The sequence below is a fragment of the Canis lupus genome, chromosome 29 (assembly GCF_048164855.1).
Source record: "Canis lupus baileyi chromosome 29, mCanLup2.hap1, whole genome shotgun sequence".
NCBI lineage: Eukaryota > Metazoa > Chordata > Mammalia > Carnivora > Canidae > Canis > Canis lupus.
In genome coordinates, this window is record NC_132866.1 from 39,645,745 (window position 1) to 39,660,814 (window position 15,070).

The 15,070-nt window shown below is 34.9% G+C and overlaps 1 protein-coding gene across 6 annotated transcripts in view; it reads left to right on the forward strand.

Moving 5' to 3' along the window:
* The window catches only part of PARG (poly(ADP-ribose) glycohydrolase), a 116,336-nt gene that overhangs the window by 53,958 nt on the left and 47,308 nt on the right, over positions 1-15,070 (forward strand). For all 6 annotated transcript variants that reach the window (XM_072806309.1, XM_072806308.1, XM_072806310.1 and 3 more), the window contains exons 10-11: positions 7,917-7,996; positions 11,784-11,844. In XM_072806309.1, the coding sequence (XP_072662410.1) occupies positions 7,917-7,996; positions 11,784-11,844 (141 nt within the window). The remainder of the gene's footprint in view (positions 1-7,916; positions 7,997-11,783; positions 11,845-15,070) is intronic.

Below are 15,070 nucleotides of genomic sequence, written 5' to 3' on the forward strand. Positions count from 1 at the left end.
AGAGCTGGGGAGGGGCAGAGGGAGAGAGAGAGAATCTCAAGCAAACTCCCCCACTGAGGACAAACCCTGATGTAGTGCTTGATCTTACAACACTGAGATCATGACCTGAGCCGAAATCAAGAGTCAGTCACTCAAGAGTCAGTCACATAACGGACTGAGCGACTCATGTGCCCCATTAGTGGGGAGTGTGGATAGGGATCTTACCTTTCATTAAATTTCATGCATTGTAGGCATTCAATAAATCCACATTGAGTGAATGAAAATAAATTTTGCAGGTGGAACATTTAAAGAGTTGATTAGTGGCAGAGTGCTAAGACTAAAACGTAGACCCTTTGTTCTTATTCTGCTGTTTTTTATTTTTCAAACTGCATCTTATCCTTAGCATTTAGGAGATGTTTTATTTTTAAGCTATGTATAATTAAAGTTTTTGCCTTTAACTTATTTAGTATTTGGGGTAAGACTGAGAGAAAACAGAGCATTGGTATCTGCAGTTGTAATTGTAAGAACCTGTTTATTAACTATAATTTTTGGCTTAGTTAAGAAATTAATAAGAATTTATTTCTATTCGTAGTTAAGGACAATGCATCTCTTGCAGGTTTTCTTTTTAATATAGTAAAGGAAATGGTCAAATTTTGTATGTAAGTAAACAGTGGAAATTTGATTTTGTAGAAATGTAATTATCTGTTTCCATGAAGAGTATTAGTTATATTAATAATAAGGATCTCCATAGAGTAGTAGTCTTTCTGGTTTTTGGAATAAATGTTTGATTAGCTCCAGGATCACCAGGGATACTATAAATTATAAAATTTCTATCCAGAATTCTCAAGATAGTCCCAGTGGTTTTATGTTTTCCTGGTTTTGGATTTTGGTAAGCAGTAGCTCTAATTAATAATGCTTTAAAATTAGTGTTTCCATAGCCACTTACAGTTTGTTTCCATGGGATGAGTAGTCAGCTAATGAATGTATCTTGATAGTCCCTCAGATGTCTTAGTTACAAGCTTTCTTAAATTGATTCTTTGACTTGATTATAGACATTTTAAATTTATTTTTTAGATAAAAACTTTGCATTCTCTTACTAAGTTAAGGTTGTAGCAGAGAGCCTCTTCTCCAAAAAAGTTATTTTCAAAATTGTTAGGGATATTTTCAAACATACTAAAAAATAAAGGAAACAATATTATGAACCCATGTTTATTTAGCCAGCTTCAGTACTTACCAGAATCTTTTATTTTGTTCTTTTTTCACTTATCCAACCCCACCTTTTCTTTAAAAAACAAACAAACAAAAACTATTTTGAAACAAATTTCAGGGATCCCTGGGTGGCCCAGCGGTTTAGCGCCTGTCTTTGGCCCAGGGCGCGATCCTGGAGACCCAGGATCGAATCCCACATCGGGCTCCCGGTGCATGGAGCCTGCTCCTCCCTCTGCCTGTGTCTCTGCCTCTCTCTCTCTCTCTGTGTGACTATCATAAATAAATAAAAAATTTAAAAAAAAAACAAAAAACAAATTTCAGATGGTAAATTTCACCCAAGAAAAATTCGGTATTTCAGGACTCCTGGCTGGCTCAATTTATAGAGCATGCCATTTTTGCTCTCTGGATTGTGAGTTTCAGCCCCGTGTTGGGCATAGAGTTTACTTAAAGAGAAAAAAAAAAAAAAGAATTCAGTATTTAAACTCTTCACAAATAACAGTCTGATATCTTAGTTAAATGTTAATAGCCCTTTGCTCAGAAAAGATTAAAGCTCTCTGTGGATAATTACACATATACATTCCTCATCACATAAAACAAGAAAAAGCACATAAAGGGAGCCGATTAAGCATGATTAGAATTAGCAATTATAGGGGCGCCTGGGTGGCTCAGTCGGTTGAGGACTCTTGATTTCAGCTCAGGTTGTGGTCCTGGGATCAAACCCTGCACCCAGCTTCAAGCTCAGCATGTAGTCTCCTTATACCTTTCCCTCTGCTCCTCCCCCTGCTTACACACAGGAGCGTGCTCTTTCTCTCTCTCAAATAAATGAAATCTTTAAAAATAGAATTAGCAAAAAAAAAAAAAAAATAGAATTAGCAATTGTTGGCTTTAATAAGGAATAAAAAGTTATATGTAGAACATGATCTCATTTATGTTAAAATATCTGTATCTGTTAATACACGTCTATGTTCACATCGGAACATGTATGAACATGGAAAATGGACTGACAAAAAAAATGAATAAAAGTATGATTACCATTGGGTAGTGAGATAAATACATTTAATGCTTTTATTTCATCCTTTTCTGTGTTTTTGAAATTGTTTATAATAAGTACATATTACTTTTATAATCAGAAGAAAAGTAGTTACAAGTCAATGATCAGAAATGGAGCAGAAGACAAAGTTAATAAAAAGAGTAGATGATTTTTGTAATTTGATTTTGAGGTTGGAATCCCACAGATTTTTTTCAGTCTTTTTCAAACAACTAGTGTGGGTAGTAGCTTCTTCCTTCCTAATTATAGCCCCATAGACACAGTATCATAACCTCCCCTTCACTGTCCATTCAGCCTGTAAGAGAAACAAATCCACAGGGTCCTCTAAGGACTGGGCACCTGTTACACCAACAGCCTTCTTTTCTCAATAGTAAAATGGACCTCAGGTTTGGAGTGGCTGACAGGTAATAGTCAAGAAGTCTTGAGAAGGCTTAGCTTTTGTGATATCCCATTTCCTGCCACAATTACCAGAACCTGCATTAATTTTAATACATGTGTTAATTTTAAAGCATCATTTTTTTCAGCTAAACATCTGACGGGAATGCTGGCACATCTTAAGAAAGAGCATTTGTCTTTTTCATTGTGCTTGGTCATTTATCCTGAAGTCTGAGCTGGTTGGCTCTGAGTGACAGCATGTTAGGTTTGACAGGAAAAGAGGCTGAGCTATTTTTCTTAATATGGATTTGAACAATATAAGCATTTTATGTAAATAAATGTTGATTTCTTTGCTGGGCATGAGAAATTTTTTGCATAAGAATAATCCTTAATAATAATAATAATAATAATACCTAATATTTATTAAATACTTAACTATGTATGAATCACCATACTGTTATTTTTTACCTAATATTTCAAATTTATAAATTGGGTATTGTTTTTTTCATTTTTCAGTTGAGAAGATGAAGGCTTAGAGAGGATTGATTACTTCACCAAGTTAGCGGTATAATTCGGATTCAAACTCAGAATAAAGTTGGCTTCTAGAATCTGTGTCCCTTAACCATTCTGCTATCTGCCCTCCCTTTGAGTAAACCAGATTAGTACTTCTTACATCATAGCTAATCAGAAACTAGAACTATCCTTGGAAACAATTCTTGATCTGTAAAATGAACCAAAGTCATTCATCAGCCCGGAGTGATCATAAGGGATGACCATAAGGGATTTAAACTCATACTATCTCAATAGCATTTCACCAAATGAGAGTTTAATCTGTTGAAGATTTGAAATTAGGTATATTCTTATATTCTGGCTGATGGATGTTCTTTTGATCACCAGAATGTTGAAAATTAATTAAGGGCAGGTAAAGCCTATGGTAGTCTCCACAATTGATTTAGGGAATCCTAGCAGCCAGGATGTCAGCATTTGGCTGCACTGAGATGGTATGTGTTTAATAAGCCTAAACTAGCAAAAAAGAAAAACAGAAATTATGACTGTACATGATCATTGATGCTGTCTGTTGACAGCTTACTTTGATTCTGTCTACAGAGGTTTCTAGGTAGGGAAGCTTCTGTACTAAGGTTCAGTGAGAGTAAGTGACTTGTCAGCAAAACTGAGACTTGGATACTGTTCTTCTGTTCAAACTTGGTGCTCTTTCATTATATCTTACTTCCACTCGAGCAAAATGCTCTGACCATGCTCCAGAAATGGAAAACGACCCAAAGTTCCCCTTTTTCATGTGACTTATGAAAGATCAAGTACCTAATTTGATGAGCCATTTGGTAAGCTGATTATGGAGGATTTTGTTGTGGTGGTGTTTTCTTTTTTGCCTAGTTGCTATTTATGGTTATAGTTTCTGGCAGTTGGGAGTTATGTGTGTGTGAGTGTATTTAGCCTCAAAGGGGCTATGGCTAGCTAGTTGATTGAATAATAAAAATGGTTAAGAGTACGTGGTGGGAGGCTGACGTCAACAAATTGAATAAGTCTTCCTGTTTTTATTTATTGTTGTGTTCTTCCAGCCCTGCTTAGTTATGTTAAATATCCTTGACCTTTTCCCCTGCTTGCCTTTCAGGGCCTAAACATCCATATAAAGGCTTCCAATGTGATTAGCATTGATGCTTTTGAGATTGCTTAGAAACTGATGGTCAGAGATTAATTGTGGGTTGCAGCAGTGGTCAGCCCAGGAGGCTTTTACATCTGCCTCTTCCCTGGATTGAAAGTGCTGTTGGGGCCATATGGCAGATTGCTTCACAGAAAAGCCAAAAATGACTTTGTGGCTAGGTTCCAGATTATCATTTGCATCCATTTTAAAGTGGAGGTTATACTGCGTTGAGTTTGATTTACTGTGTACTAATGGGATTAGTCCTTAACTTGAAATCACATGAGGGGACGTGTGTGTGTGACTAGAATTCAATTCCAGTAATATTACCAATATTCTATTCAGGGAAAGATTTTATTAAACTGTGATTTTATTTATACATATGGAAAGGAAAACACGAGTTAATAAGTATCTGACCTTTGATTGCCTTATTTCCTTAAAAATAAAAAGTTTTGTTTAGAATGAAAGTAAAGTTGCCTGAATGGCTTTTTCTGTTTGCTTTTCTCAGTACTCTCTAATATTCAGTTAAATGCCAAAAAGTCCATCCTACATGCAGAGGGGTTTTTGTGGTCTATTTTTTTTTTCAAGATTTTATTTATTTATCCATGAGAGACAGAGAGAGAGAGAGAGAGGCAGAGACACAGGCAGAGGGAGAAGCAGGCTCCATGCCGGGAGCCTGATGTGGGACAGAGAGAGAGAGAGAGAGAGAGAGAGAGAGGCAGAGACACAGGCAGAGGGAGAAGCAGGCTCCATGCCGGGAGCCTGATGTGGGACTCAACCCGGGGTCTCCAGGATCACACCCTGGGCTGAAGGTGTTGCTAAACCGCTGAGCCACCTGGGCTGCCCTGTGGTCTAGTTTAAGTGCAGGCACATATACATGCCTGCTGACTCAAAAAGGCCTTCAAATACAAACCACAGGCAGTAGTTGAAAACCTAAATTTAAAAAAAATAGATGTTGAGAAGTTAAAAAATCAGATGGTGCTTGATTATTATAAAAAGGTCTCATTCTCTCTGAGTCTCTGTCTCTCTGGGTGCATTTCTGTCTCTTCCTTCCCTCTGTCCAGCCCCATCTCTCTTAGTCCCTTTGTCTCTGCCCTCTGAGACTCATCTTTTTGTGTTCCTCTTTTCTTGAACTCCTTTCGCAGTCTCTTTGTCTCCCTCCTCCCCCTAGATACTGTCTTCTTAGATATTATGTCTCTCTTGTGACTTTCACTCATGTGATTTGCCAGTGTTTTTATGTTATTTTCACTTGTTTTAATATCAGGATAATTTATTTTATTTGGGTGGCTATGCATAGTACTTTCAGACTTCACTGTTGTGGAATTTTAGATTTCATGCAAGGGTTTCAAACCTGCTTCATCTTCCTTGACTTTCTACCTCCTTGTCTCTCCTTCCTTCCACCTCACTTGGCACTTCCTGCTCCATCAGGAAAATGGGAAAGCATATTTGGTTACATAGTGATTTGAAATTAGCACAACAAATTAACAATACATTGCGATTTTGCTTGACTTTGTACCTATACAGTTAGGACCTACAAGATTAACAATGGGTGCTCATTTGTAGTGTGTGATAGTTACTGCCATATAATCTTCCAAGAAAGTCAATATTGGTAGGGTAATAAAATCTGTAGTCCCAAAAGGCTCTTAGGTTTACTAATTTGTCATCGTGGTTATGAAATATGTGAACTTAAGTGCAATTTTACAAACAACTGACCACAAATGGAAGCTAGGGACACTTTTATGTTTGGGAGAATTATTTCTTAAGGACAACAGCCATTTTTTTCCCTTACTACACAACAGTTCTGTGGAAGAGGAACTTTAATTGTGTTATGTAGTACATCAGTTCATCTCTAAGAAAAGATGGTGGCTGCCTTTATATTTATACTGTTTCTCTCTACCAAGTAGTAAACCTGGAAAGGGATTTTGCAATGGTTCCCAAGACATTAATTTAGTAAATTATATTTATTTGATACTGGATGTTTAATTAAACTGCCAAGTGCCTTCTTCATTTTGACTATCATTTTGATTTAAATAAACTCCATCCTGGTTGACAGGATAGATAGAAGAAACCAAGCTAAAACCTGTACTCTCAAAGATCCTTTCTTTTAGCAGGCAGCTGGATTTTAGGAGTATTTGTGATAAACATTTTAGATAAGTATGTTCTTTTAGATGACTAAAAATTATCACACAGTCTTCTTTTTTTTTCTTTTTTCTTCTTTTCTTTTCTTTCTTTCTTTCTTTCTTTCTTTCTTTCTTTCTTTCTTTCTTTTTCTTTCTTTTTTTTTTTTAGAGAGAGAGGAGGTCGAAGAGGCAGGGTGGGCAAAGGGAGAGAAAATCTTAAGCAGACTCTATGCCCAGTGTGGAGCCAACTCAGAGCTTGGTCTCACAACCCTGAGATCATGACCTGAGCCAAAATCAAGAGTCAGATGCTTAACCAACTGAGCCACCCAGGCACCCCCATACAGACACTCAAACTATTTTTAAAAATCAGTTCAATTTTACCTTTTTTTTAAAAATCAGTTCGATTTTAAATTTGTTTAAAATACTTTTCTGACATTAGTATTCTTCTCAGGAAATAAATATTCACACAAATCGTTTTCTCAGAAAATGACCCTGAATATAGAATTTCAGATCATCAAAAACAGGATCATTTGATATCTACATTTACTTCCCTTTTCTTAATTCATTTCAATTTGCCAATAGGATTTTCTTATGGAATTAACTCTTCCCTCTCTGCATAGTTACATAAGCTTGCTTTTCTAATCATGAAAACTTTTACCCATTTTGGCACTTATTAAAAAGAACTTTTACTTGAAGGGTTTCTGGTTGTAATGCCAGAGCATATGACTAGAGGCAGATAAATAATACCTCATCATTTATAGCTGCAGAATTTCTTTATAATTTTCAAATGCCTTTGGAGAGCTAGATCTCATGCCCAAAGCATGTTTTTATGTTTGAAATCTTTTAGCAAACTCCTTATTTAGGTCATATGCTTCCAAAGCCCTGCTTTTCTTTCCTCAGGATAAATTGCATTATGTGTTACCGTTAACAATGCTATGTCATTTTGAAGAAGACTAAGTAGTGCAAGTCCAGGTTTCTGGAAACTAAATGAAGGCACTGTTTTGGTTACTGTGCAAAGTGTGTATCTGTTTAACTACCAAAGATTGGTCCGTGCCCAAATACTTTGTCATACCTGCTTGTTATTGTCATAACTGCCCACTACCCTCCGTCCCCCAGTATAATCGTGTGGATTTTTTTCAGGGACTATTTTTGTTCAGCCATTTAACTACCCAGTAATATTATGAATTATTAGTATTTTCCATTGGGAAAATGATTGAGCATTAACTCGCCAGCCTAATTGACTTTGGAGGACCAGATGGTGCATTTTCCCTGGAGGAAGATAGAGGGGAGAAATGTGGTTGTTAGAGAGTGCCATCTGACTCAAACAACTTCTAAGAAGCCTGGTTCTAGTTGGTTTTAGTCCTCTCCAGATGCCGTTCGAACCCAGTTTTCCAGGTCTCTGTTATTATAGAATTGCCTTCCCTTGATAGCAATATATTTCGTTGCTAAATATATTTTATTGCCTTAATGTCAGTCATTAAGGCATTTTAAACCCCTTTTTTATTTTCTTTATTTTGTTTTTCTTCAGGTTGTTCGAAGGACGTTCATCAAGAAAACCAGAGAAGCTTAAAACACTCTTCTGCTACTTTAGAAGAGTCACGGAGAAAAGTAAATTCCTTTCATTCTTAATATAATTTTTATCACTAATTGGGATGGTTCAGATCAAGTGTCAGGTCAGAAACATTTTGTGTTCAAAGTACATCTTCCTGCCCAAACCAAATAATTCAGTATTATAATCTAGATTTTATGCATGTTATATACATTAAATGTGTGCTATAAATACATATGAGTTGTATATACTCTGAAATTAGATCAGCAGAACATACTTTAATAGGTTTTCATGAGTGAAAAACAGTAAATTAATACTCTGAAAAGAAGGTATATTGTCCAGGAAATATGTTTTGGGTGTTCTTTATTTTAAGAAGCATTGACTACTAACAGTTTATTTGCGGAGGACAGCCAGTTTGTTGCCTTCCTACCATCCTTCTCTTTTGTAGCCCCTTTACACACTTTGTAGAGTTCTTATGAAATAGTGTTATACTTAGTGTTTACAAGTTTGTCTTTTTTCTTTTGGACCTTGACCATACTGTTTTCCCAGAGACTAATTGTAACACCTGAGGCAGTGGTAGTAGAGGTCTAACCAGGGCTAGAAATTACCAGCTAATAATAATAGATTGGTACTGCTACTCCTACCCTAAGAGCTGGGTGCCCACAGACAAGCTTCTTAACACTTTCAAGCCTCAGTATCCTCATCAGTAAAATAAGAGAATAATGACCAACTACCTCATAGGATAGTTGTAAATGTTAAGGGAGAAGTTACACGAGTGGCCTTTCCTCCAAGTCAATTTATAAGGGAAACCAGAACTTCTTAAAGTTTGCTTTTGCTAAATAGAGCAGATCAACTCTGGTCAAGTGAAATGAATTCCTTTCAATTCTGATCATTCAGGTTGTCAGATTGTCTTAAGTACATCATTGGTTCATTCTAAGGTCAGTTTTCTCATAGTCTTCCTTTAGTGTGTAATCTCACATTACACTTGGCATTTTTTTCCTTTTGAAGTTATTGGCATTGAACATTGTTCAGAGTTTTGGAAAGAAGTCTGTTATCAGAATTTTGATATTTAACAGAAAAACCATGCTTCTTTGATAGAGGGCTACTTACTTGTTAGCTTATTTATTTTTACTTTTGTTTTCTATACTGAATGAAATAATAAAGGAAATGAAGTCTCATTTGAGTTTATGAGACATAAAGCCAAATTAGGATTTGTAATAATTTGTTGGAAAAATTAGAATTTTTTTTTTTTTTGCTACCTTAAATTTGCTTTGCTAAATAGGATGAATTCTGTTATTATACCTAAGTAATTCAGAGCTTACTTTTCTGTCCTTGGAGTCTTAGTTCTCTAAGAGCTAACTTGCTTAAGTTTTAGGATTTTGTTTACTTTGAGGGAAAATGTTAATGTTTTGTTTATTCTTTTTTTTTTCTTTTTTTTTGTTTTGTTTTGTTTTGTTTTTTCAACTAAAAATTTATAAACCATCATAAATACTAGGAATTAGGCTGAAAAAAAATATAACTAGACATTTTATTTTCTGGCTTTTTCATTGTACATGGTAATTTAGTTCATTATGAAATATAATGACACATGTTATAAGTTTTTAGGATGTAAAGTTACAGGCTTAAAGAGGAAATAGTGGAATAAAAGACATTAACAAGCTAATGATGAATTTATATAGAAAGTCTAAAGTCTACTTAATAGAAACTACAGAAACCTATTTAAACCATATTACATCAAATCCAGGACATTGTAGAGTGTAAAAAGTGTCATTATGTTATATACTGCAAAGAAGGAAAAAACACTCAGGTTGAAGGATTTTAGGAGACCTCTTTTACATAGCTGATATACCAGAGGTCTGTACCTTCAGTCTAAGGACAGATGAGAAATTAACCTGGCTCTGCAAAAAAGGGACAAAAAAGAAACTGCAAGTGTCAATCTTGGCACTGGCTAGAGAAGATACAAAAAATCTCCTCTGAGAATTTGAACCACTAGCCTCAAGTTTGGAGTCTAAAGTCCTATTACCAGTGTGATCCACAAAAGCCTGCAACAGTGGATTTAATTCACAATGATCTCAGGTTGGTGGTGCTCCCAGATGACTGCAGAAGCAGATGCACATCTCTGGAAAAATTCAACGTTAATTTAGACTAGTGGCAATAGCTAGATACCTTCCATTATGAAAGATGTATTCCAGTTTCAGAGGCTTATTACCACATGAAAAAAAAATGTGCCTTTTAGAATTGATAAAATGATAAAATGTAATTCCATCAAGACCAACTTTTCGATGTTGTCAAATGTCTTTATTTTGTATTTTTAATGAGGATCTTGAGGTTGATTTTTAAGGGCTTTTTGAATTATTTTTAGTATAGTTTTAGATAAAATACTTATAGATGGAGTATTTAAAAATTGATAATTCATATGCAGCACATATTGTGATTTTATTAAGGGAAATATTTGATTAACCAAAATAAAATAATCTATTCTAGTATAAAAGTTACCTTTTTATGGAAGAAAGGCAATAAGAATGCCCTCAAGTTCTTTTTGTTTTAATTATATCTAAAGAGCCATGTTCTGTCTTTTTTCTAGCTTTGCTAGTGATATTCATTTATGAATTTCTTTTGGGATCTCCTAGTATATATGAAAGACATTTAATATTCCTACTAATCTGTTAATTTGCTGAATGATGATACTGACATTAGTTTCTTATTAATAGAATTGCTTCTCTGGTGTTTGAATTGTTTAATCTCTTGTGAGTTTTATATATGTTATCCTTTTGCCTTAGAGAAATTTCTTAAGGAAATCTTAAGAATATTTTATAACCCATATTAACAAAATCCATCCATTAATGTTCTACTGTAATTCTTCCATACTATTTTTTGAGTTGTTACTACTTGTGACTGAGAGCGGAGAAATGTGGAATCATCCAGAAAAATGAAATGATTGTCAGGCTTTCAATGGGACTCTACCAGCATTATCACTAATAGTTTCTGACATATCTCTTTGCTTAAGAGCTTTTTGCTTTCTTTCTTTCTTTTTTTTTTTTTTTTTTTAAACAGAAGTGGCCTGGCCTTTTTAGTTTGTTCTTTGATTTGAATCAAATTACTTTTGGCCTGCTGATTTATTTGTTGCTTTTGCCCCTAATTAGAAAAAAAAAAAAAAAAAAAAAGTAAATCTAACAAAAAAGGATCACATTCCTCTAAAACATACTGCATTTTGATCCCCTTATATCTACTCCTCCTTAAAAACTATGTCATCTTTCTTTTCTAACCTCTTAGAGCACAGTGATTCTTCCTTCCAGCTAAGATGACTTGTAAGTAGAACAATTGCATATCATCTAAGCCCTGGATTTAGCTTTGTCGACTCCAAAGGGCCTGTCAACAATTTTCTTTTTTAATGACAGACATTTTATTTTATTATAAAACATATAAATGTGTATATATTCACCAGTCTTTAGATGTAAGTTTAAGGCCTTTCTCAGAGAAGGAGTAAACATTAAAATTCAAATTCAAATTTGTCTTTATTGTATAAGCTACACTCATTAATGCACCCCTTTTTTTGGTTGAGTTTTTACAAATGTATTCAGTTTAGAAAACTTAACCAATAAGTACCATTGTGCTGTTGTTTGTATAGTTTTGTTTTAGTGAGGGCTTACTATTTTATAAAAAAAGAGTTCCTACTGTAAGGATAATACTGTTTTAAATCGGTTTTCTGTTGTATTCCAATACTAAACTTGATATTTTCCAATTAGTTTTATAACCATTGTTAGATCTATTATTTTACCGAATGTATATAATCTTTCCAAAATCAAAACTTCCTTTGGGTTTCTTTTTCTTTTATTGCTTTTGTAGAACCTACTGGCTTGGTGACATTTACAAGACAGAGTCTTGAAGATTTTCCAGAGTGGGAAAGGTAATAGTAATAAAAATAATCGGGAATCTTAGAAGGGCTCTTTTACTGTACTAGGATTCTATTTTGCAACTCCTGGAAAGATGGTTTCCCAGACTCTTAATTGCTAGGGAATTTCCTATAAATGATCCATTGATAGCTCTCATTTTGAGCTCTCATTGTTGGAAAGGTCATGCTGTATGATTCAAAGTCTGCAAGCCTTTGACTTCTACTCTTTGCCTTAGTTTTTTTCTTCTGAAACAAAGTCCTGTTTAGAATTAAGGAGTTTTGTGTGAAGACACTACTATTAACTGGAACACCAATATTTAATATTCATCCTTATACTCCTCTTGGTTAGCATGTTTGTATTTTATGGCTTTTCATTCTGGAGGACAAGATGGAGGAAAATTTTTTTTGTTAATCTAAAGTGTTAATAGTAATTTTCTAGAATTTGTCTGAGTGACCAGAATTTTGAAGTTTGACTGTTCATGTGTACTATTGGCAGATTTCGTGGAAGTTGCTAATTTACTGAGGTTTTTTCCTTATTATTTATCTGCAAATAACTGAGAAGAATAGTAACCAATCTGAGTTCATGCAGATTTGTAAATTCCTTCATGCCCTGAACTAGTTAATACATTTCCTAATCCAGAGCAGATCCCCAGAGCACTTAAGAATAGATCAACTTTTTCATCGCATATGAGAACATGATCAAATGTACTGTGCATATTTGTGTATGCATTCATGTTAAGTCTTATTTTTACTTTCTCTTAATTTTTATTTACGGGAGTTAACTTGAGGAAGCACATCTACTTAGGTGGCTTTCCTGTGGTGTTTTTTTATCCATCAAAGATGTTCGCGAGGAGAAAGAAAAACTTACTTTAGGAGGCTAACTGCATGGCTGAGATGATTATCAGTAGAAGGAAGTAGGTAAAAGATTAAACAACTGGAATATAAAAACAAAAACAAAATTGAGTAGAAAGGAAGGGAACATGTATAGCAGTTTGGACTCTTGGCATATTAGAGATGAAAGGGACCCCAGGAAATCATCTGCTCTAACTGTATCCTAAAAATATCAATCAACTCTATAATACCTGTGATAGGTGACAGACAGCTTCAGTAATGGGAAATGCACCATTTCACCTCAATGTAGAAGATCAAGATATTCCCCTTAACTTTGATAGGCACAATTTAACTTGGTAACTTTTCTAACTTGTTTTATTTTATTGACTTCTGTTCTGTTCTGTTTTAGTGCTTCATAAGTTGGAGAATGTAATTAATCAATTTCTCAGACCCACAGAACCAGAACATGCATTCACTTAAAGAGGGAGGATAAAGAAGAGATGAAAATTGTTGGTGTTCCCAAGAGTATGGGGCTAAATGGGTGCCAGGAAGTTAGAGGTTTTTCTGATTTCCAAGTTTCTGCCATGTTACAGTTAACCCAGTGATTATCAGCAAATATCTTAGCTAGGCTTAGTTAATCACAGAGATTCATTATCGTCTGTGTCTTTGATTATGACTGGTATGAAAGATTTGCTGGAGCCAAAAGGGGAGACCTATCAAGAAGGTGGAGGATACTTTAAGAAAGCTGTCTAGCAATTTCATAATTTTATTGAGTATTATACTGTATGTTGACAGCTTTAGTTAGGAAGAATAGTTGAAGAACAGATGAGATTTCTGTTTTGAAGTCCTGAATGACAAACTAGAGATTTCTGGATCATGCTTCTTTATCTTTTCAGTAGTGTCCTCATGGGTGGTCTCCCTTAGCATAAAATGGCTAGGAAAGTAGGATCAAAAAACAAACAAACAAAAAGAAGTTAAAAAAAATCCAACTTGTGTCATAACTTTCTATAAGAGATTTTGAAAGTAATTTTTCTAAAGGTAAAGCATGTTAAGTCTTTAACTTCAAATTCTTGATGCTTTATTGCTTGGGCAGGTTACTTAAATGTTTTCTGTGCATTGTTTTCCCATCTGTTAAAAAGAGATAGTAGTAATAGGGTTGTTGTGAGGGTTACATGAGTTAATGCAAATGAAGCTCTTAGAACATATACTGAATTGCCTTCTGTTTAAGGCTGTCAGTCTATTGGACAGGAGTTTCTCCAGAAAGGTATTTGGACTTACTGAAATTAGGAAGAAAGTAAATCCCTATAAGGTAAATAGCGCTTCCCCAGTTAAATTGTTTTAAAAAATATATAATTGGGTCACCTGGGTGGCTCAGTCAGCTAAGTATCTGCCTTAGCCTCAGGTCATGATCTCAAAAGTGCTGGGATCTAGCCCTGTATCAGGCTCTGCTCAGCAGGGGATCTGCTTCTCCCTCTCTCACTCTGTGTGCACACTCTCTCTTTCAAATGAATAAATAAAATCTTTAAAAATGTGTATATATATATATATATATATATGTATATATAATTGTTTTAAAAAATATATAATTCCCTCCCCAAAAATGAATGCAACCCTTATATAAGTTAGGTATTTGGATCTCATCTGTTATATTTTATTATAATTTATATTTTTTATTAAATAAGTAATCGGGAAAAATCTATTACTGAAAAATGCCCTCACCAAATACTGTTAATAAAATGGAATTGGTTTTTAAATATAATGAAAGCCAGGTAAACACTGTAAGGGAGGAAAAACTTTTTTCTCAAACCAGTCAGGATCTGAAAATTAAAAGGACAAAGACTGATTAACAGGAGACAAACACAAACTTATTATTTTTTTAAGATTTTATTTATTTATTCATGAGAGACACAGAAAGAGAGAGGCATAGACATAGGCAGAGGGAGAAGCTGGCTCCATGCAGGAAGGCCGATGTGAGATTCAATCCTGGGACTCCAGGATTACACCCTGAGCCGAAGGCAGATGCCCTTAACCGCTGAGCCGCCCAGGCGTCCCAGCACACAGATTTATTTGATGTAAATTTTACATGTCACAGGAGCCTTCTTAAGGAAATGAAGGCCCAAAGAAATAGACCCACATACTTTTATGTCAGATTCAGTGAAGAGTGGACATCTTTGTGGAATATGACAGATTAAGAAGTATGAGGTAATTGTAGTTATCGGGGAAAAACTTAGCAAGGCCTGTTTGTTAGAATTCTTGGCATCCTTTCTTCTTCAGAGATAGGAATATTCCTTTCCTCCAAATACAGAGTGGACACCTTGCACATGAGGGTCTTATTACATGTAGGGAAGAACTGTGCGGAGGGGAGGAGGTCATAGTGACCCTGCTGCTTCTGCCGTTTTCTCAAACTTAA